Source organism: Ostrea edulis, chromosome 5 (assembly GCF_947568905.1).
Source record: "Ostrea edulis chromosome 5, xbOstEdul1.1, whole genome shotgun sequence".
In the NCBI taxonomy this organism is placed as follows: domain Eukaryota; kingdom Metazoa; phylum Mollusca; class Bivalvia; order Ostreida; family Ostreidae; genus Ostrea; species Ostrea edulis.
In genome coordinates this window covers 14,332,256-14,356,075 of record NC_079168.1, presented here as the reverse complement: position 1 = coordinate 14,356,075, position 23,820 = coordinate 14,332,256, and the positions used below count along the sequence as shown (strand labels likewise).

General features: G+C 36.1%; 5 protein-coding genes across 11 annotated transcripts in view; 3 read left to right on the top strand and 2 right to left on the bottom strand.

Annotated features, from left to right (window-relative positions):
• LOC125652618 (baculoviral IAP repeat-containing protein 6-like) overlaps positions 1 to 4,650 on the top strand; it is a 47,979-nt gene extending 43,329 nt beyond the window's left edge. For all 3 annotated transcript variants that reach the window (XM_048881952.2, XM_048881951.2, XM_048881950.2), the window contains exons 55-58: positions 592 to 753; positions 1,022 to 1,099; positions 2,754 to 3,077; positions 3,572 to 4,650. In XM_048881952.2, coding sequence (XP_048737909.2) covers positions 592 to 753; positions 1,022 to 1,099; positions 2,754 to 3,077; positions 3,572 to 3,787 — 780 coding nt within the window. In that variant the 3' untranslated portion in view covers positions 3,788 to 4,650. The remainder of the gene's footprint in view (positions 1 to 591; positions 754 to 1,021; positions 1,100 to 2,753; positions 3,078 to 3,571) is intronic.
• A 2,190-nt stretch (positions 4,651 to 6,840) lies between these two features.
• Positions 6,841 to 8,213, top strand: LOC125652620 (uncharacterized). Of its 2 annotated transcripts, none has more exons than XM_048881958.2 (2): positions 6,841 to 6,912; positions 7,017 to 8,213. In XM_048881958.2, the coding sequence occupies exon 2, from the start codon at positions 7,092 to 7,094 to the stop codon at positions 8,058 to 8,060; it is 969 nt and encodes a 322-aa protein (XP_048737915.1). In that variant the 5' UTR covers positions 6,841 to 6,912; positions 7,017 to 7,091; the 3' UTR covers positions 8,061 to 8,213. The 2 variants fall into 2 exon arrangements, with proteins under 2 accessions (XP_048737915.1, XP_048737913.1); XM_048881956.2 differs by having other exon boundaries at positions 6,878 to 6,912; positions 6,997 to 8,213.
• Positions 8,205 to 21,675, bottom strand: LOC125650074 (palmitoyltransferase ZDHHC22-like). 2 transcript variants are annotated; one of them, XM_048878018.2, is made up of 2 exons: positions 21,552 to 21,675; positions 8,205 to 9,515 (listed from the first exon to the last, which is right to left on the bottom strand). In XM_048878018.2, the coding sequence occupies exon 2, from the start codon at positions 9,504 to 9,506 to the stop codon at positions 8,589 to 8,591; it is 918 nt and encodes a 305-aa protein (XP_048733975.1). In that variant the 5' UTR covers positions 9,507 to 9,515; positions 21,552 to 21,675; the 3' UTR covers positions 8,205 to 8,588. The 2 variants fall into 2 exon arrangements, with proteins under 2 accessions (XP_048733975.1, XP_048733976.1); XM_048878019.2 differs by lacking the exon at positions 21,552 to 21,675 and adding an exon at positions 16,621 to 16,823.
• LOC125650076 (putative glutathione-specific gamma-glutamylcyclotransferase 2) lies at positions 16,865 to 21,324 on the top strand. The gene is made up of 3 exons (XM_048878023.2): positions 16,865 to 16,999; positions 17,203 to 17,244; positions 19,595 to 21,324. Exons 1-3 carry the CDS (start codon positions 16,865 to 16,867, stop codon positions 19,967 to 19,969), a joined length of 552 nt encoding a protein of 183 aa, XP_048733980.2. The 3' UTR covers positions 19,970 to 21,324.
• Positions 21,321 to 23,820, bottom strand: part of LOC125650075 (N-alpha-acetyltransferase 80-like) — a 5,750-nt gene continuing 3,250 nt past the window's right edge. For all 3 annotated transcript variants that reach the window (XM_048878021.2, XM_056166763.1, XM_048878022.2), the window contains one exon: positions 21,321 to 21,774. In XM_048878021.2, coding sequence (XP_048733978.1) covers positions 21,553 to 21,774 — 222 coding nt within the window. In that variant the 3' untranslated portion in view covers positions 21,321 to 21,552. The remainder of the gene's footprint in view (positions 21,775 to 23,820) is intronic.

Here is a 23,820-nt window from a genome sequence, read left to right as displayed (position 1 = left end):
AGTCCACTCTGACTCTCCCCCGCACATGTCTCAATATAAAAGCGGGGGTAAGAGTCAGATGAATCTCGGATTAGATATTGAACAGTGTACAGGCGACAATCGATTATGAAAAATAGAATCGATAAGCGGAATCGAAGAGCCAAAAACAATCAACAATTGATTGTCGGCGACAATCATTTCACCACTAATTAGTGTAGATCACATGATCAGTCATTACTTTCATCAGTACCTTAAAATTTTCAAGCTCATCAAGATATTTTTATAAATGAAATCTTGGTTTGAGTATGAATTTCTCTTTCAGTTACTCTACATGTAGGTTTATCCTAATTAAAAACATTTTGTTTTCTTTTGATTTCCCTAAAGTGCATGTAACTGGTTATACATGTATTTGCACCAAGAAAAGAAATTTTAAGATTATATCCCTACTCCAGAAATGTCAGAATGTTAAAATCGAGAATTGCTACTTTGTCAGCTAATGCAACATCTTGGCAAATATACTTTATATAGTACATGTATATGTATCTTCATAGAAAAAATGAGTTACTGAGGTGAGTTTGTGTTGGAGTAATGCTTGATGTTCTGATACTACAGGTGATGATCACAGGGCCCTCAGATACTCCATATGAAAATGGCTGCTTTGAGTTTGATGTGTACTTCCCACCAGATTACCCCACATCTCCACCGCTAATAAATCTGGAGACCACAGGAAACCACACGATCAGATTCAACCCAAATCTCTATAATGATGGAAAGGTGATTGTCAGCACACTTCATTTGCCATATTTTAATATGTTGAATTTTTTAAAAGTATACAATCATATGGTTTGTTTAAGTATACATACAATGCACAATTCATGTGTTAGTACTGTACATTGCATTTGTTTTCAAGGTTTGTTCAAGTATACATACAATGCACAATTCATGTGTTAGTACTGTACTTTCAAGGTTTGTTTAAGTATACATACAATGCACAATTCATGTGCTAGTACTGTACATTCACTACATTGCATTTGTTTTCTAGGTTTGTTTAAGTGTGTTGAACACGTGGCATGGCAGACCAGAAGAAAAATGGAATGCTCAAACTTCAAGCTTTCTACAGGTACAAGTCAAAATGCAATTTCATAAGTAGATCTATCAAAGCAGCAATTTTATAAGTAGATCTATCAAAGCAGCAATTTTATAAGGGCTGTTCCAGAAATGATCAAATGGGGGGGTCGGGCGGCAAATGATATTTTTTTGTGTGGGTGGTCGTATTTTTTCATATTTTATTTGGTCCGTGGTTGGACTGTTAAAAAAATATTTATTATGGGTAGTGGGTAGTTTCTATTGTTTTATTTTGTGCCACGTGGGTGTTGAGTTTTCAGAATATTTTTATTGTCGCTCTTGTCGTGTTGGTTACAAAATGTCGGAGGGAAAATTGAAAACGTGCTTTCGAAATCGGAAGTAACATAGAACTATTCGAGTTGTCGCTCTTTGCAGCGCATAGCTTTCCATTACGGCACTCTTCAAATTAGAGGCGCGTTTAGTAGGGTCCCTTTGGACGTGATGGCGGCGAACTCTGTTCTGTAGATTATTACAGTTTACAGTGCATCGATTTTGGGAATATTTTGAAACCAATAGGTATTCCGTTTTCTAATAAAAATAGGCAAACCTTAGTTGATTTATATGAGGGTACCGATGCGTTATATTTTTCAGTCAGTGTGATGGTAATATAGAGGCCTCCGGGCGTGGGCCGGGCTCCATTAGAAGACGAACGATTCGTGGAAAAGCATATCCATACCCATTTCCAATCTCTACACAGAGTTATCGTTCCCACTAATACCTCTGTCAACGTCTAAAAAATAGTCCACAAAACAGAGACACGTGACCTTTGTCACATGTTGTTCAAAATGCTTTTACCATACCCCACAGGAAGGTTTACAAGCAGATCACCTTTATGTTTCTCTATGTAACTTGTTTTTCTTTAAGAACCAAATCCTTTTGATATCTGTCGGCGATTCTTTTTAATTTTTCCGCGTCCTCCATATTTGTTTACATTAGTAATGCAATATTCTGCCGAGATATAATCCCTTGTAAAATACGGTGAAACAAATATATCTTTTTTTAATTTTCACATATAAACTATTTTCTAAGTTTTAAAGCTTAAAAACAAAACTGATAATTGATTTATTCATGATTCATTATGTAAATGTAAGTTTTGCCAAGAATCTTGTCATTTAGACGTTGACAGAGGTGTTGTAGCGCAGCGTAATACGCCCTCTGGTGAGAGATTGACCCATTTCATGATAATAGCATCATTTGGACTCCCAATCTTTCCAACATTCCCGCCATAGATGCCTTTGATTGTTGATGTGACATCGTTTCTTCAGAACTACTGTGATACAATACTACTTTGATACAATTTCGCACAGGCATTACCACGTCATTGACTAGAATGTTTGTCCCGAAAACCTCGAGAGATTTGTACCGTTTTCATTTTTAAAAATATTTTTGTGGTGGGTCTGGTTAGTTTTTTTTTTAATTAGATGGGTCATTGTAAAATGAGTTTATCAATTTGATGGGTCATGGGGTAATTTTTTTTTTTTTTATGGGTGCTTGGTATATACAAAAGGTGCCTCCCGACCCCCCCATGTATTTATTTCTGGAATAGCCCTAAGTAGATCTATCAAAGCAGCAATTTTTGTTGTTAGAATGTTATAGAATATTCTGGTTTAATATGAATTCATTCTTATATGTATCATTTTATGTTGTAGGTTTTAGTATCTATACAGTCCTTGATTCTAGTATCAGAACCATACTTCAATGAGCCTGGCTATGAACGTTCTCGGGGGACCCCTTCAGGCACGGCCAGTTCCCGAGAATATGATGCCAACATCAGACAAGCCACCGTAAAGTGGGCCATGCTGGAACAAATCAGAAACCCTACTCCCTGCTTTAGAGAGGTCATTCACAAACACTTCTGGCTGAAGAGACATGAGGTCCTGAAGCAGTGTGAAAACTGGATAGCAGAAATGGAGTCCTTCAGCAATGATAAAAGAACAGGAAGGACTATAGCTCATAGTACACTAGCACTTAAGGTAGGAATACAAACTTTTTTATGCACATTTACAGCAACCATAACTCCCTGCTTTGAGTGCAGGAGGTCTACACAAATTCAAGTCTTTAAAATAGGTATTGACTGTTTCTTCACAAAGTGCTCAGCATTAGAAATAAAAGTTCATGGATCTTTCAAACTGAGGTTCTGTTTGACACACAATGCCTGCAGAGCATCTTGCAGAGGTATAAATTTGTGGCACTTCATTTATAAATAAAGACTGAGGACTTCTTTTGAAAGTGATAGAATTTTGATAAGATGTTAAAACGCCAAACAACCATCCATGTGTTAATTCATTTCTGTAACTCTGTGCATGAAATGTTGACTACCATAGTACTAGTAGATGATTGAAAGATTTTGAGATTACTCTATTTCTCATCCACGCTGGAAAGTCTTTTGAAGTGAAAATCTATTAACTTCTCTTAATTGATTACATGTTGCAGAATGTTTTAGCAAAGCTTTTTTTTTTCACCACAGCGACATTATAACCAGTTGCGAGAAGAGATTGCCAAAATGAAACTCCCGGAGGGGCTAGAGGACGAGGAGGGAGGAGAGACTATTGATCCTCAGGGGGTCCACTTCTCTACTGACTCCGCCCTATCTTCAGCAATGAACAACTCACAGATAGCTGCTATAGAAAATTTGATAACAGATTCCAATTCCAACTCAGTACTGGAGGATGGATTTTGCTGATGTACGAAACACTAGATGAGATGTGAAATTCCAGTGCACAACAGCCACGTGGATTATGCCATAGTGATAGGTTGTGGTCATGATTGGGGCTGTGTGTTATAGAAAGCTAGTCATGATATTGAGGTATCCTGAGAGTGCTTGCAGCTCTCTGAAGAGCTGTTTGTTCTTGTGATAAGCTGAAAATGTGATATTTGTAACCCAGTAAGTCTTGTAATTCCATTTGATATGTGAGGGACTTTCTGCAGTGAATGGGTGTTCCTTTATATGATGTGTAAGAATTTGTGTCTAGAGTGCTGTTTTCTCCAGAACATGTTCAGAAGGAAAGGATATCTGTTTTTGTCCTACTGCACAGAAATTCTCTACTCTTCGTTTTAATATTAAAGAATATTTAGGCGATACCAAAACCTTTGTTTATCAGCAGTACTATTTTATTTGATGCATGCGATTGTTAATTGTAAAATGCTATTTGGTATGCTATTTAATTTTTGTTGGTGTTAATATATGACAAAATCAGTATTGGCAGCATCAGATTGTTGATTTTATTCCAGTTTTGATGCATTAAGAGTATTTATAGAACAACACCATGGAAAACGATATAGATTTTATAGAAATCCCTGCTTGTTTATGTGCATATGAAATCTAAGGATACTGATGTTTCTCATACTGAAATGCTATGTACGTGTGTGTGGATATCGAAAAACTGCATACCTCCTGACAACTTTGTTGACACATTAGTGATGTTTATAAATTTAGGAAATAATTATTGTGGTTTTTTTTAAAAAATGAATTCTGTTCTTAATTGTCTCTGTCCATTACAAGTGTTCAAGAACTTCATCAAATCTTAATAAAAATCAGATAATTTATTGATGAGTTATCTGTATCCTGCTAATTCATTTAGCGATCAAGTTTGTTAAATTGACTGGTTGTTAGCAAAAGAATGAGTATGGGCAGTTGAGATAGTCACATGGTGAAGAAAATAGGCACTGCCTATCTGCTGATACAGTCAAAGCTGCAACTGCATGTGATAGTGATTGGTAATGTGACCTGTGAAAAGAACAAGGTTGTCAATATTGATGTACTTTACACGCTTCATACAGGGTCAAAGAGAGAGGGAAAGAAGCAAAGCAAGGGATGAGTATTATGAAAGGTTTTACGATGATGCTTAAGACAGTGTGATATCTAGTGTGAACTGTTCTTAATTATCTCTGTCCATTATTTAGTGTGAACTGTTCTTAATTGTCTCTCTCCATTATCTAGTGTGAACTGTGCTTGTAGAAAAATCACAGCTGGTCCTTTGAAGAAGTAAGGGGTTGGTAATGGCCTACTGAAGTCAATCCAAGACTCTTTGTAAGATAATTATTCAAATGATTAAAGGATGTTAGTGATGTAATTGGATTTTGATGTTGATTGGAGATTCTTTGTTAGATAATGACCCTCGCTGATAACAAGATGTTGCATCACCTTATAAGGGTTGGTATGCATGAAAATGCTTTCAATGGCTTGTGTTGCAGATTCAAATTCAGATTCTTTATTTTCTTAAGCTACACAGTCCATCAGTTATTTTATAAAATATTTACAAATGGGGAGTAGACATACAGATACAATTTTGAGAATATAAAATCAATGCATTTCAACATGCATACAACAGTACACGTAAATAATATATCGTTACAAGTACAGCATTCATAAATTACTGAAGATATTAACTTTGTAGCCTGTTGTTGGAATTTTCCTAAATCATTAAATCAATCAATCCTAAATTATTGAATTCATTTGTATTATTTACACTAGGAGTTTTACTAATTCGAAGACCCTGGGTTGCTTGTAATAATTTTTTGTTGTTGATATATTTAATTCTTAAATTGCTGTAAAAAGGACATTTTAAAATAAAATGAAATTCTAACTCATTTAGATTACAAATTGTATTACTTCTTGAAATATTTTTATGCTTGCCTTTCTCAATGTTCAAAGAGTGAAGACGTCCGGAATTTAGTGAAAGATCTGTTTCCGTTGGGAACAATTGGTTTTTTTTAAGATAGAACTGTAAACAAAAATTATCAATAAGGTGTCGATATAAAAAACATTTTGGTAAAGTTGAAATAGACGATATATATACATGTGTATATATTTATATATAACACCATTTTTCAATTACTAGTACCTTGTATGCATTCTGGCCACTTCCTGATTCTTCCCATAAATATAACCCCAAGTCGGACAATTCTTGTTTTATACTTACAGCCCAACTGTTGTTTAAAATCACATAATCAAACTTGTTATTTAAAATCACATAATCAAACTTGTTATTTAAAATCACATAATCAAACTTGTTATTTAAAATCACATAATCAAACTTGTTATTTACAATCACATAATCAAACTTGTTATTTACAATCACATAATCAAACTTGTTTAAAATCACATAATCAAAACGGTCTTTTAAAATAGTTATTTGTATTTTTAAGTTTTAACCAGTGTTTAAAAATGCACATTTTTCTTCTTGCACATAGAGGAAGTCGTCTCAGTTCACCTTAAATAACATTAGTATTTGTATTTTTACTCACTCCCAATAACTTTTTACAGATTGTTGCAGTGATGCTTTCTTGATGGAAATTTTACAATGTCTTGAAAACCACTAAGTTTGACAAACATGAGAGAGAGAGAGCATGGCTTTGTGTTAATAATCTGGCACTGGGGTAGGACAGTATGTGTACAGGTCAGGTACTCTCCAATGTAAATCAGAAAACTTAAGACAACCAGAATAACGTATCCTTTAAGGTTATTTTCATCCTAATTACCTTATTCCAATATTGAATTCCTAAAACTAATGTGTACATGTCTCAATGAAGAACTAATGTATCAATCATTGCATCTGAGTATAAATCTAGGTGAATTAAGATCAACATATCGCGGGGTTGCTCGTGACAAAATTCCTTGCTTTATATATGCCAAATTGCGTGAAACTGGAGTATGAAAAGTCGATTTTATGTGTCAGGCTAAATGTCGATCACCCAACATCTGTTTCAAATATCGCAAAGGTTTAATTGATTACCCTTAAAGCTCTCCTTAACATCAATGACTTATAAAATACTATTCGTACAATTGACGACAGAGCGAAGAGAGGGGTAAGTGATGTGTCTTCTAAAATTCTTATTCCAGAATTAAAAAATTAAGATGGAGTTTGTGTATAGCATTTATTTTTCTTTCAGTTTTCATTTAAATCTTGCAGACTGCATCATTGCTTATTTGGGTCTTCAACTTCACATACTGCACGGCTTAACTTAGTTCTGTGATTTCCACCGAGATGGATAAAGATGGCGATTTTGTTAAAACTATAACCAAAGTGTATGTCGGTGGATTAAACGAAGATGTTGAAAAATATCATTTGGAAGAAATCTTTGAACGGTACGGACTTGTGAAAACCGTGTGGATCGCGAGGAATCCCCTCTCCAGAGGGTATGCCTTTGTCACTTTCTTCGATCCGAAACACGCAGAAGAGGCAGTGAAGGGACTAGACGGCACTACTCTGTTAGGTTCAAAACTGAAGGTTCAACTTTCCAAAAATGAAATCGTGAAAATGGAAAGAGAACAGAAAGATCCGAGAGATCTTGTGGATCAAAGGCATCGTCAAAGGGACAGGGGAAGGAGCGATGATCGAAGACGAAACATGTCGTGGGAAAGGGATAGGTCCCCGATAATTGAACGGCGATACGACGATGACAACGTGCGTGAGGCTTCCTCTAGAACTCTAGACCCTGGGGTGATCCAGGAATCCTTGATGTTACGAGAAGCCCTTCTTAGATCTGGATTCTCGCCATATTCAGTCATTACTAATTCTCTTTTCCAGACAGCCGCACTCCCAAGTCTTCCTGTCACTTGTATGAAGTCGCCTGCTTTTGGGGCAGCTTTAAATTATTTACCTTATCCTCCTGTAGTAAACGACACCTTTTCAAACTTGCGCCAACAAGGTGACCTTACGTCACAAATGACGGGTCAGAGTATTCTTCTCCCCATCACAACCCCTCAAAATCCTCCGCCACCTGTCAAATACGGCCACTCAATCCCAAACATGCATTCGCCATTCCTTCCGTCTTCAACTGCATTTCAAACTCCACGACATCAAAACAGGGCCAAGACACCAATGGTACCTCTGACGTCACCAGAACTTTCCTACAGTGGTCGTGCAAATGAATTACCTCCATCAGTGGGGTTTTCATCATGTGGGCACCAAACGACTCATTCTTCGAAAGATTCAGAGTTTTCCAGAAAATAGGAAACCACCGGCATAGTGCAAATAAATCAACGGACTTCATATGATACTTAAATCTGCAAAAACCTTTGTCAAGACATTCTGTAGTGTTTAAAAGAAAAGTACTCTATGTTTTCATATGATGGAAAAGAAATCAATAAAATCCCATTTTCTAATTTTTCTTTTTTCATTTGAATTATTTATTTTGTGCATAACTCTTTGTTAATCTTTAAAGCCTGTTCGTCAGCTTGTGGGTGCGACAAACATTCAATTGACCAACCCAGTCAGTAATCGGATTATTGGTTTCAGTCAGGTCGAAACAGCTCGGTCCAATCAATCGATTTGTCATTTATCACCTAAAGCCTTCACGTAATATCTTCACGTACATGTATCTAAACAAGACAGCTCTTGCATTCAACGGTCAATTGCAAGTGCGACAGATTGCAATCGTCCTAAGCTGTTCCTGCAAAATGCCCATACACACAATTATACACTGTTGATATCACGTTGTCTGTTTCGTAATACATAAATTGTAATACACTTTTAATGAATTTAATCTTTCTTGATATCACTGTGTGTCTGGTGGCTTTTACAGTCATGATACTCTTCAAACAGGGCGTCGTGAGACGTCGGTAAAGGAACCGGCAAGAACACTGATATTATCCAATATTTCCCGAAAACACCAAGAAAGTTCCTAAAATAGGATTTCCCCGTATGTCTTGCGACTCCTTTTCTTGATTCGTGAGAAGTCTGACCAGAAATTACGAGAAGCACGTGCCAAAACCATAACGAGGCGGCAATCATTCCAGCAGTCAGGCATCCATACATCAAGACCACCAAGAAGAAATACTTCTCGTTTGGGTAATTCTCAGTGAGAAATCCCCAAACCATATCATATAAGATTGTGAAAAATGTCTGTGGTCCGTAAAATGTGGTGTTGAACAATTTCTTTAGGTACATAACTATCAAAAACATGCCGTAGAATGTCCCCACCATCATGTAGAAACAGTACATCACGAAGTACTTGTGATTGTAGTATCCGATGCAGACAGTCATGAAGAAGCAGTGATGGTCCCGCTTCAGAACACAGGTTTCACACAGATAGCAGTGATGGGTTCTTGCGAGAACAGTCTCGTGACACACACCGCAGTTTTTGAATTCCTTGGTTTTTAGCACTCTGGTCTTAAGTTCTTGGGTCAGTCTGTGAATACTTGTGTCAGTTCCAAGAATAAGGACACAGTTCCCGATGGCGTTCATGAATACGAAGAAGATCGCTATCTTATGGGTTCTAATGGTGTCGGGTCTGTGTTGATAAAGGTTTGGTAGGATTTCAAACCAAGCTAAAGATGTCACCGTGAATGTCATCAGAGTAAAGTACAGTATACAAAAAATACTGCCCAGCGCCATTAGGCGGGCTCTGACCTTCACCCCCCTCCGACATCGACAAAGTATCCGGCACGCCTGTATCATCGTTCGTTTCTGCAAACAGTAAACAAAAACTACTGAGCATACCGATAGTACTTCTAAATGCAACAAGTTGGATCGTATTTAAATGGCACATATTATAAACACTGCCTAACAAAATTGGCTAAGTCGTCAATAACCCTAAATTAAATTCCTCAAATCAATAGGTAAAGAAGGCGACAGGTAAGTTTAAATATCTACTATCATTAATCAAAGACAATATCCGACAGATCTGTTTAAATGACAGATCCCACAACTACAGCAGGGTGGTATTCTCATGGTCTTAGCAGGTTTTGTGGACATGGTACTAGTATTAAAAAAAAGTGAGGACATGGTACTAGTATTAAACAAGAGACCAATGGGCCACATTGCTCACCTGAGTCACCTTGGCCCATATCTAACGATTTTCCATATATACTTGCATGTAAAACTTTGGTCCCTATTGTGGCCCCATCGTACCCCCGGGGACCATAATTTTAACAAACTTGAATATGCACCATGTCGGGAAGCTTCCATGTAAATGTAAACTTCTTTGGCCCAATAAGTATGTAAAATTGTGCCCCATCCTACCTGTGGGGGCCATTATTTGAAGAAGAAAAAATTGAATCTGCACTGTATCAGGAAATTCATGTAAATGTAAACTCTACTGGCCCAGTGATTCTTCAGAAGAAGATTTTCAATGATTTTCCATATATATTTGTATGTAAAACTTTGATCCCCTATTGTGGCCCCATCATATCCCCGGGGCCATGATTTGAACAATCTGCACCATGTCAGAAAGCTTTCATGTAAATTTGTACTTTCCTAGTCCAGTAGTTCTTGAGAAGATTTTTTAAAAAATTCCCTATATATTTGCATGTAAACCTTTGATCCCCTATTGTGACTCCATCCTACCCCCGGGAGCCATGATTTTAACAAACTTTGAATCTGCACTATGTCAGGAAGCTTTCATGTAAATATCAATTCTTCTGGCCTAGTGGTTCTTGAGAAGAAGATTTTTTAAAGATTTTCCCTATTTATTCCCATGTAAAACTTTGATCCCCTATTGTGGTCCCAACCTACCCTCCGGGGCCATGATTTGAACAAATATGAATCTGCACTATGTCAGGAAGCTTTCATGTAAATTTCAACTCCTCTGATACAGTGGTTCTTGAGAAGATTTTTAAATGACCCCAACCTATTGTTGCATTTTTGTGATTATCTCCCCTTTTGAAGGGGGCATGGCTCTTTATTCGAACTAACTTGAAAGCCCTTCATCCAAGGATGCTTTGTGCCAAGTTTGGTTGAAATTGACCCAGTGGTTCTGGAGAAGAAGATGGAATTGTGAAAAGTTTACAACAACGACGACGACAGACAACGGACAGATTTTGATTAGAAAAGCTCACTTGAGGTGTAATAATGCAAATCAAAGGTGTTAATAACAAAGGTGTTACTTCTATAACGCGAAAGAGAGGCGTATTATCGCGAATGAACGAGAAATAACGTGAAACAGGTAAATTAATGCGAAGGAAAATCGTAATAACGCGAAGTAAAAAGGCGTAGTAACACAATTCAAAAGGCATTATTAAAATAAAATACGAAGTGAAAATGTGTAATAACGCGAATCAAAAGGCGTTATGACGCTCCTCAAAAACCTCACTGCGTACTTATAATGCCTTTCACTTAAATTTCCACTCGTATGGCCCAGTGGTTCTTAAGAAATTTTTTAGAGATTTTCCCTACATATTCGCATGTAAAAATTTGATACCCTGTTGTGGTCCAACTCTACACAAACGGCCATGATTTTTACAACCTTGAATATCCACCATGTCAGGAAGATTTCATGTAAATTTCAGTTTTCTGGCCCAGTGGTTCTTGAGATTTTTAAATGACCCCACCCTATTTTTGCATGACATGGTCTTTCATTTAATCAAAATTGAATCCCCTTCACGCAAGGATGATTTGTTCCAAGTTTGATTGAAATTGATCCAGTGGTTCTGAATTTCTAAGAAGATTTTCCTATACATATCTAATCTGCATGTAAAACTTTGATCCCCTAATGTGGCCCAATCCTGCCCCTGGGGGCCATGATCTGAACAAAATTGAATATACAGGAAGCTTTCAGGTAAATCTCCACTTTTCTTTGTTCTTCAGAAAATGATTTTGAAGGTTTTCTTTATGATTCGCATGTATAACTTTAATCAACTATTGGGACTTCAATCTACCCCCAGGGGTCATGATTTTTACAAACTTGAAAATCTCTATGTCAGGAAGCTTTCGGCTATATATACTGCTATCGGCAACGTGTTGCGTATACGTTTTGGGGTACTAGATTCCCGAATATATTACGATACCAAAATATATATGGGGTTTGTACTTTCAAAAAATATAAACATTTATACACATGTACGTAAATAATTTGTAGTTTTTCTGCTACATTAACATTATCATAAGCAAGCAAATGTCAGTTATGTTGTTGGGGTTTTTTTCTCGTTGACATTAAAAATATTACCATCATGCTATTATAGCATCTAACATCAAGACGTTGCAGGCCACGATCCACAGTAAAATAACCAATCTTCTTTTTGTTTTAGGGGGGGGGGGGGAGGGGAGCTAAATAAGTTTATTAGAGTAGACGGAATAAAGCCCATCTCTATAACTCACGCGTTGCATGCAACGTTCCATAGTAAAATCACCGATTTTCTCGTAGAGCGTTGCAAATAACAGGAGTATAATATATAGGGCGACGATTCTTATTCCCTTCAACCAAGGATATTTTGTGCCAAGTTTAGCCCAGTGGTTCTGAAGATGAAGTCGAAAATGTTTAAAGTTTACAGACAGACAGACGGACGATCAGAGAAAAGCCAATTTGAGCTTGAAGGTGAGCTAAGGATAGTATAATTACACGTCTGATAAAAGCCCTACCTCTGTAACGTTAGATATAATGGTATTCAAACTATCTCCGTCCTACGTAGGTTCAGGACTGCTAGTTGATTCAAACAGGACGCTAATTGTGCACAAAAAATGATAACGTAGTGTCTGTATAACAAGTCTACCTAAGATTGTGGTTTGACCATTGCTTTTACAATGCTATTTCTAATCAATTCGTTAGAGGTCAAATTCAGGGGTCATAATTAATAGCGATCTATCAGTACCATTCACATGCAGTGGTTCGGAGGTCATGTTGACACTGACGTCACTATAAAAATTTCATGATATTTCATATTAACTTTTAATAGAGTTATCTCGCTTGTTCCATAATTTGGTAGAGTCTTTATCTAAAGTTGTCCCCCAGCACGTTTGATCCATCACGAATTGTCTCCCTTCAAGTAACCACCCCATTGCCAATAAAATTGACTGTGATTGCGCCTTTGAAAGGCATTGGGCCTATACTGCGAAGTGAAATGGCGTACGTAATGTCCCAAATTAAAAACAAACAAAAAAGAGTACCACCAACAGTACATAATACGCCCGTGAAAAGGTAATATAGGGCGTTTTTCTTGCACCATGATTTGTAGAACTTGCCTTCAAATAGTATCACCAATCATCAGGGTGTGACATACTTTCTTTGCATCGAAAAAAAACCCAAGACAAATCATGTACTCTCTGTGTAATATTTTCACTTGGAATAAGATATATCTGTATCAAGCTAAATGGTCCTTGCCCCCAACGAATCGGTTTGCATCCTGCTACTACGACCTTGACCTTTGCCCTTAAGAAACAATAGGCACCCTTCACTTGGCATAAAGTGTATGTGTACGAAGTTTGACGGTCCTAACCCCAACAATTCGGTTTGTATACTGTCTACAAGGTTTTCTTACTAAGTGATACTGTGACCTTGACATTTGACCTTGAAAAACAATAGACATTTTCCTCTCATCATGGTGATCAAATATACGAAGTTGTAATATCCTGGACCTAGTTGTACGAAGACGAATTAAGTTTAACTGACAGTTAAGGTCTAGTTAACGTTAAATAATCCTGGAGCTTACGGTCGGCCTGTATCCTGCCCACAAGATACAGACAGACGGACGGACGACACCATACCATATGTCCTGTCTTCGACGGGCGTATAAAAATACAGGCAAAATAGGGAACCCTCAGTACCACCTGTACCCGGGCCCTCCAGAGGGTGAAGCCACTTTTTTTTTTAGACATCTCTGTAAATGAGTGGATATAGGGTGGTCAAATGAAACGAAACTGATAAAGGGAACTTTGAGCATGATATAAATATATATTTATGAGAAAATTTATTCGCCAGATTAAAAAAAGGGGGGGTAAACTATTGATAGTGGAAAAGTTTATATTTTCCATATATAATCATATGATGTTATCAAGGGCAATAACTCTATACTGTTATTTCCTCTACTGATTGTTTAAATACAATTGTAACAGGAAGGGAGAAAATGTAACGGACCAGACCGCGGGATTCGAACCAGGGGCCCCTGAATATATCTATAGTCAGGTGTTCTACCGTCTGAGCTAACTGGCCACCGGCGATCGAACCAGGCTGACCGCTACATTCATCCCTCCTTAAATGTCTTCACACCTGAAGACATCAACCTAGGATCTTTATCCCCTGGCAGGCATTTTCATCTGTCAGTTCCAGGAGCTGGTCTACGGCACCAAATGTAACAGGAAGGAAGAAAATGCAACGGATCAAACCAGGATTCGAACCCGGGACCCCCGAATCTCTAGTCAGGTGCTCTACCAACAGAGCTAACTGGCCGCCGGCTCACCGCTCCACAATGATTTCATTAATATCCAAAAATAATTTATACATACATGTATTTATAAATTACCAGTTTATCTAAACTGTTGACATTAAAGATGTGTCATCTGAACAAGTCTTTATCTATTTTTATTATTCTGTTTTACGAAAACGTGTTTTTCTTATGTTGACCTATACTTCTGTTTTGTTATGTCTGAGAAAAGGTAGCTACAGTACGTACACATTTTCTTTGGTTATCAGTTTTTCCACTTTCAACCATTAATATAGATAAGTCACATGAGGATGGAGCTACCTTAACTGAAAGTACCCAATTTTACATCATATAGATCATAAGGAAGCATAATAACAACTTAATCATTGAAGAGTCCACAAAAGGAGTTTGAAGGCTAGATTTATAGGGGACCTCTAGGACTATCGTTTTCCGCCCTCAGTATGGGGCTGTAGGGATACTATCGTTTTCCGCCCTCAGTATGGGGCTGTAGGGGTACTATCGTTTTCCGCCCTCAGTATGGGGCTGTAGGGGTACTATCGTTTTCCGCCCTCAGTATGGGGCTGTAGGGGTACCACCTTTTCAATGTAGAAGTACTGATGATCATTCCGTCTGGATGAGCTAATATCGCTAAAGTTGCTAAATCCCAAATATAGTTTTATTCTTTGTATAGAACACTCTGCACACTACACTATACCTGGACTATTGCATAATATTCAATAAACACTGTTTATATACCTTTCGTTCGCATTATTTAATACGCGTGCCTCTCGGGTTATAACACCTTCTGAATTCGCGTTAATACGCCATTGTATCGCGTTATTACGCCTTAATCTAATTTGCATTAATACGCCTTATTTATGTCTTTCTCGTTATAACGCCATTCTTTTGCGTTATAAGGCCTTATTGTACATTATTACGCCTTTTAGATCCGCGTTATTACGCCTTTGCTTTGCGCTATTATATATGCCTTTATTTGGCGTTATCACGTCTTTGATTCGCATTATTACGCCTTTAGATTTTTTTTTTAAGTGATCCCAATTGGCTTTCGTACTGTCAGACAAAAGGACCCTGGTTACAACACCAGGATAATGAAGAACCCTCCTTTCGGCACAGGCTCCCGTAGTGTGGATGTGTATAGACCTTATGTACATAGATAAAGAATCAATGATTTATCCAAAATATGTTATTTACCCGCCGATCATATTCATAAGTAATTTTCTAATTTCTGTAAGCTTTTGAGATGACCACTACTGACATATCAGTATCTCACAAGTGGTCATCTTAAAGCTTACAGAAAGTTTTTAAAAAACTCACGTATGAAGGTGATCAGCGGGGAATTCTAAATCATTGGTTCCAGATCTATTTTTCATTGGATGGGTGGGTGGGTGTATGTACACAAGATCTATACATGCCATCCCCATTTCAAGTGCCTGTGTTCTTAGACTGTGGATTGAGATGAAAGGCGAAGATAACGAACAGTGATCAATCTCATAACTCCTATAAGCAATACAAAACCTAGGAGGAGTAAGCATCCCCTGCATGTCGACCGGCCACATCCGCCGTGAGCCCTACATCTTGACCAGGTAAACGGAGATATATCCCTGTGAACTCGAAGTAGTTACAATACGAAATAGTTACAAACGATAAATCAAACAGCAGTTAATGATAAGAAATATACGTAATGGATGATTAAAGAAGTTGTTTAGCATCTATAACGACACCCTTCCCTGTTGACTATCACAACATCAATACAAGTACAGACAGCATAACTATATTTCAAAACCTTATTTCAATCAATTAAACTACCTCTATACTTTTATTTATTTTATTTTTTATTCAAGAATTCCGCTAGATTATGGGGTGTTTCTATGTTACTGTTTTACAAAGAATTGTATTTCAATGACTTGCTCAGGAACATGTGAATTGAATTCTGGATTCAAGCATTTTAGAAAGTCCCAATTTAATGTATTGAAATAAACAAGAAGCGTGTAACTGTGTGTTCTACAGTTCTGAATATATTTATTCAAAATAAACATAGAACAAATACCAAATGAAAGGTGAAGATAACGAACAGTGATCAATCTCATGACTCCTATAAGCAATACAAAATAGGTAGTTGGGCAAACACAGACCCCCGGGCAAACCAGAGGTGGGATCAGGTGCCTAGAATGAATAAGCATCCCCTGTCGACAAGTCACACCCGCTGTGAATTCTGTACACAAGAAGACCAACTGTGACATGTGAGTATTTCTTTAAATAGAGTATGTGTACTAGGAGTATATTTAAGGATTTTATTAAAATAATAGCTACACGGTGAAGATGTCGTTGTTAATGTGTTGTTCGTTTAGTGCTTTCATGTTTATACTTTTTAAAAGTTGGTCTGAAGCAGAGAAATAGTAATTAATTTCATTACTTACAGTTTGTAAAATAATTCCATATAAAGTTATATGATTTTTATATATCAGATCACTCAAAGTTTAGCGTCAAATCATATTCAGTACAACACAATTAGTTTAAAAAATATTGAAAAAAAATCGCAATCCGGAACTTGCGGTCTTTCAGCGGAACTACATTTACCGCTACAAAACTCTTTCGTCATTACCAGCTGATGTACACATCCGGTGAATCCGTTACTAGAGGATCATTGTTCTAGAAAGAAACATGTGGGTATTTGGGTATGGGTCGTTGATTTGGAAGATTGATTTCCCGATTCATCGACAGGTTGTGGGGTATATAAAGGGTTACCAACGAAGGTTTTGGCAAGGCAGCACAGATCACCGCGGAATTCCTGGAAAGGTTTGTGTACGAAAGGGGGAGGGGTGTGGGTTAAGACTTCATTCTGAAACGTGCTAAATGTGATCGCATTTTTTTTTAAACATGCACAGATTGAGATTTACAACGTAAATTTATCATTTACACCTTTTAATCACATAAATCTTATCTAGAATAAAAATTGTTCTACATTATAACCAATGATATTTTTTCTTCTTTTTGAATAGCCAGGAAGAGTTGTAACATTAATCAAATCTAAGAATCCCGAGGTAAGTTACCCTACCAATCACAAGTACTTGTTTTTGTAAATAAGTTATTACCTCTATATACTAGAGGTCATAAGTTCATGACTTATTTTCAGAAACAAGTGCCTGTGCTACCAGTGTATAACAAGGGTATTGGAAACAGTACATAATACACCCTCTTATGTGGGTTTTTTATTTTGACATTGATTAGCAAACACGACCAAAAAAACAAGTCGTAGAACTTTACTCAATGATATTCAAGGTACATACAGCCATAATCACACCGTGACGTACCTTCCTTTGCAACATATGAATAAAATGTCAAGCTTAAAAACTTTGACAAATGGTAGATAGACAACGAAGAGCTCTGTGTAAAATTTTGTATCCCCCTCCCCCCCCCCCCCTTACTAAATTGTTCCATGAATATTCTTAAGTGTTTTGGAAAGAATATATCTCACCTCTGGACTTCACAGATACAGGAAAGGAAAAGGAATACGGAGCGGATCAACGATCTTAAATTTAATCAGATTGGGCCATAGCCTAAATGAACTGATGAACAGGAGCAAAAGTTAAATTAATAGGAAAACTGATTTATTAAACATCAGCAAGTCTTTTTCCGAGAACTTCTGGTAGAGCTGTCGGGGGGGGGGGGGGGGGGGGGGGGGGTCCGAAACACTGGACTCTCTGGCCAGTCTGGGGGCTGAGCTAGTTGCATCAGAACTGACAAAAGCAGAACTCTCTGGCCAGTCGGGAGGCTGAGTGGTATCAGAATCTATTATTTATTTATTTTTATTTTTTCAAAATTCAGAAATTTAAAAACTGCATGATCAGATTTTTTTGTAACACTAATAATTAATGTCCCTTTATTGCGATGACTCTTCAAGTACAAACCATGATATTAAAAAAAATGAAATGAAATGATAGAAAAATAAATAAATAAATTATTTGTAAGTTACTTTATTTATCTGTAAGTAAGTCACTAATTAAGTGTAACTAGTGGCAGTGCAACCTGCAAGTGAAAATTCCATCATCTGTAGCTTATGACCCCTTTTGCCTTGCCTTGTACTTTTGCCTTGCCTTGTAATTAATATTGTTGAAAATTTGGCAAATAGCATTTTTAACCCCCCAGTCCATACCCCACTTTTCTTTAAACGCTAAAAATCCAGCTAATTCAGTGAGGAAGAAATGTCACTACCATATTTCGAATTTCCCCTAGACTATATCAAATTAACTACCGCACTGCTATCAGTCACAGATTGACACTGGTAGGGGTATGGGGACCTGGTCTGTGAGTGTGATGGAAAAGATTCTGATGAAAATAAAGATTCAATCATCATTCAGAAATGTATAAACATTGTATTATTGTATACCACCGGTACGTTGTGAGTACGTACGTTAATAATGTTATCTTTCCTTGGATATCTAAATCAATCAAATACTATATGAGCACGGGCAATTATCATCCGTGTTTGACCTCAGTATAATTTATTCATGCATAAAATGTATTAATATGCCACTCTTTGTTGCGTATTTCACCGTTAAGTAAATGTTTACATATACTCGCTCTGCTTAATCGCTTCAATCTCAAAGGGATTTTCTGGAATGTGCCTAATCACGTGAGATACGCTAAATATAGCTATTTTAGATCCGAACGATCAACTTCGCATCATTCGTAGGCTCTAGGTTTATCCATACTAGCCCGTAAAAAATAGGGTGGAACCTCGTCCCACTTTTCCTGTAGAAATAAAAATAGAACATGACGCGCCACCTAGCGAGCGTGGTTGTTGCTATACTTACTATGTAATACTAATATTTCCTAAAACTGACTAAATTCAACAACCTCCATAAAATAAGGTCCTCACTTGAAAACTGTGGGTGGAGTTAGATGAACAAACCATGTCCTCTCCATATAACAGTAAATATCTCAAATATAGTTGCAAAACCCCTGCAGGAGAGGTCAAAATGGATCAAAATTGTTACATCTTCTGTAGTGATCGTTAAAGAACTGCATAGCAAGTTTCAGCTTCATATGTGACAGAGAAATTAAAATAGATACAGAAAACCCCAAATGGACAGACAGGCGTACAGAAATCATTGTGCCATATTACATCCCATCTAAAGACAGGCGCATAAAAACTTTAAAGATACAGTAATTATACTCTAATTCATAGAAGGATTTTTTTAGTCTACATATTCTTGCTAGGGTGGAGTTCCTTTGCTGTGACATTTCTTCCTCTCTGATGCAACAGTAATCTATTATAAATGACTGAACATGACCTAACTAAACTCTATCAATTTGTTCTACAGTGTACAGGTATTTTAAAGTCATTTTATGTCTGTGGCAAGCATGTCATTTTTGGTGAATTTTTGACAGGAACAAGTGTGGGGTGTGGCCTATCAGATCGCACCAGAAAACGTGGAGTCTGTAAGAGCTCATCTCGACCACAGGGAAAAAGGAGGTTACACTTCTGTTGAGGAAGTATTTCACCCCGACGACGACACGCCTGACCCGTTTCCTCTGACAATTTACATGGCAACAGAGACCAATACGAATTATCTTGGACCTGCACCTATAACAGATATCGCGCAGCAAATTGTGAACTCTGTGGGTCCGAGTGGCAAAAACACAGAATACTTGTTAAATTTAGCCGAAGCAGTGCGAAAAATTTCTCCTCATGTTCATGATTCTCATTTATTCGAGCTGGAGGCTGAAGTTATAAAACTTTGTGAAGAATTTATAGAGTCATGATTGTGATTCAGTGTTTTAACCTCTGAGGGTACAATCTCACAAGTCACATGTATCATAAGGATTAAACTTGAAATTTGTTTCCCCTTTATGACCAACCTCAAAAAAAAAATGTCCTGACTCCAAATATTTTATTGCTATTTCTGTCCCAAGATACATTTATTTTTATTAACAAGTATGAAACAATTTATTAAATAGGTATGACACCTTGTCTTTTCTCAGCTGACTCAGAATTTTGTTTAGACTACTAGTATATATTATATATAATAAATGTAGTAATAGTGATTTGCTTATTGAATGTCACTATTTTACTCTTTTGGCCCCACAGATAAAACATTAATGATATCCTACCCACTGGTACCCATAGGTCAAAATAATAGGCCAAAAAGGGGAAACAAACATTATTCTTTAATTCAGCCTTATCTTAAAAGGGCATTAGCTGCAAAAGTCACGTTTGCCAATTGTTACCAAACTGACTGAAACAGCTTTACATTAATACGTAAAAACCACCACTGACACATTAAAATGTATCATGTATATCTTGCTATCTTTTGTTGTAATTTTCAGTTTTCACATTAGGATTTTTTTGTTTATACAGAAACAATGGCTGAAACATTGTATGGAAGTATATAAGCCATTGCAGAGAAACTTTACATAATTTTCATTTCAGAAAGTCAATTGTAGATTGCTTGTTTTTCACTCTCACATTTATTTTATTTTTCTTCATATTTTAACAAATTTCAGCATTTTAATCATAGTTCAGAATTAAATTTTAAAAGTTTTTTACATCCTAGTTAACATCTAGTGCCCTTTTAACATATTCTTTTTTAACGGGGCATGGACACAATTTGAACTAAGCATTTTCAAATTTTATTTTCCCATTTTTAATATTTTATAATGTTTCACTAAGGTATTTCTAATAGTCATAGAAAATTTTAATATCAGTTGTCGAGATACAGCACTCACAATTCTTTGTTATGTTTTTGTTTTCATATAGATGGCTTAATACAAAATATCATGTTCAAAGCAAAATGAGAAGTGACAAACACTAGAAACTGTTTAGAATTAACTTGTAATTTGAAAAATCACATTAAATAAAACTTGTATATTTAACCTATGTAAACAAAACATGACATAAGCCTTGTTTACATAACAAAGAATTGTGATCTCTGTATCTCTCTTGTAACTCAACAACCAGCATTCAAATATTTGCTGACCATAAGAAATACCTTAGTTAGGCATTGTAAACATTAAAAATGGAAAACTAAAATTTGAAAATTTTCAGCTCAAATTATGTCCATGCCCCTTTAAATGTCATGATGATATACATGTATGACTAATAAAAATAGTTTAATTGATTTATAATAATTTTATTCTATTAGGAGTACATTATCTCATTTCCAGAGGTCAAATTATGTTGCTGTGGATTGTTCATATTAAATGTATTGCACAAAAGGAAAACAGCTGAAAAATAATCCAGTAAAATAAAATGTCCTGGACAGAAAACATATCGTAAAAGTTAATATACAAATTACGGAGCAGAGTAAATATGGTACAAATACAAAAACATCAAAATGTGTCTCACATTATAGATCTTTTTTCATCCATGATATTGCACTAGGATCCCATTTAACTATTTCTGGTTTTCCTTTTGGGATGACGCCTATGGATGGGGGTGGTGGCGGTGGCGGAGGTGGTGGGGCGGGGACAGCTACTACAGGTGGTTCTGGGGACGGAATGGATGGTTTCTTTTCTGTATCTTTGCTTATATCTTTCTCATCTGAAACTTCTGGTAAAAATCTTTGCAACTGAAATAAAAATTTAATTTCATCTCAGTTTATTATTTTCATAACTATTCCACACAATTTCTTTTTAAGAAAGCTCCATGGCTTGTGTCTCCCTGATAACTTTATACAATTATACTGATATTCAACATACTGTTGAGTTAAATGAATGCATAGAAATAATGTCAGAAAAGTAACATTCCCCTCTGCATAACAAAAGCAAAACATTTACAGTAAAACTCGAATATAGCGAACACGGATATAACGAAATTACGGCTATAATGAAGTGAAAACGATTTCCCCGACAAATTCTTTATATATTCTATATAAAAATCTGCGTCTATAACGAACACGGATATAGCGAAGTTACGGATATAACGAAGTAAATTCCTATTCCCTTTGAATTAAAAATGAACGTAAAAATCACCTTTTATAACGAATTTATTTTTTTCATTTTAAACTCTTTGTGATTTTTAACAATCGTTTTCCATTGACATAAAGGATCCACACTTATTACAAAATTTTTGTTTGTATTTTTTTCAAAAAAGGTTGTTAACGCAAAACAATACTTACACCTATGTTTAGGAAATATATTGTCGGTATTGTTTACTATTCTTGTTAATTAAATTTGAAGTTTGATTGCATTTATTTTATCGTACACTCCTTTATTTGTGTAAAGCAACAAGTAAATGACAATTGCAATAGACTGTACATGTATTGCGCAAAATTTTGTTGACATTTCTCTCTCGACATGTTCTTGCATGACTTAATAATCCATCAAGATAAATTACATATATCATATTTAAATCAATGTGTATATTTCTTGTATAAAAATATTTCTTCTCAAAAATATATAAGCTTCATTTCACTTAAAGACAATACAAACGCAAGTATATCGATTGCTGCTTTTTTATGTATTACTGGTATACATGTAGAACAAATCAGTTTTATAACGAATTTGTTATATTTGAATTATGAATTCGCTATAAACGTATAGCGAATTACGCTTATAGCGAATTTTTATAGAGGGTCCCCAGAAATTCGCTATATCAGAGTTTTAATGTATTTGTATGTTGACTTACAAATTAGATTCAGGGTTTATGAAATCTACTTTCTGTATGTTAGTCATTTTGAACTGAACAATGAAATGTACAGTCATCTGGTCAAAGAGTCCATCATGTGTCGGCAATTGAACATTTTCAACTTCTTCTTGATAACTACCATTCCAATTCCTTTCAAATTTGGTATGAAGCATCTTTGTGACAAGGGGGAAATAAATTGTAAATTTCAGAACTTCTGGGGCCTTGGGGGCGGGGCAGAAACTGCCAAAAATAGACCAATTTTCAAATATCTTCTTCTTTACAACCACACTTGTGTAAGAAAAACTAAATGCATAGTGATGTAAAGCAGGAAGGCCTCTAATAAAATTGTAAATTTCATGATCCCCAGGGTAGGGGTTATGACTCCAGGGTGGGGCCAAATTTGGTATATAGTGTATACGTGTAAAACGCTTAAATAACATTAGTGATATTGATACTAAATTGAAATAAATGGATATTTAAAAAGAGCAGGTAATCCTTTACCAAAATTGTAAATGTAGGGGTAGGGGTTTTGGTATCAGGATGGGGCCAAAATGGTCAGTTATTAAATGTGTGAAAAATAGAACATTTTTAACTTCTTGATAACTGCTATTCCAATTCCTTCCAAATTTTGTATGAAGCATCTTTGGGACAAGGACATAAATTGTAAATTTCAGGACTCCTGAGGCCTTAGGAGTGGGGCAAAAAACTGCCAACACATCTTGTTTTATACTGTAAGTGTTGCTGAATATTAGAATTTAACTTAGATATTTTCAGAACAGGAAATGTTTTCTAGATTTTTAGCCACTGGGACTATTGATACTTTAAACTAGTATTCATGTGACCGATAAGGCCTGTAGGCCTCTTATTTATAATATGTTTCATTCCTTTCGCAAACTTTTAAACTTTCCACTATCATCTAAGACAAAATTCAGGTAGGTAGGCGAGAAAATCAAGTCAAATATATTTTTCTCAATTTTTTATTAGATTA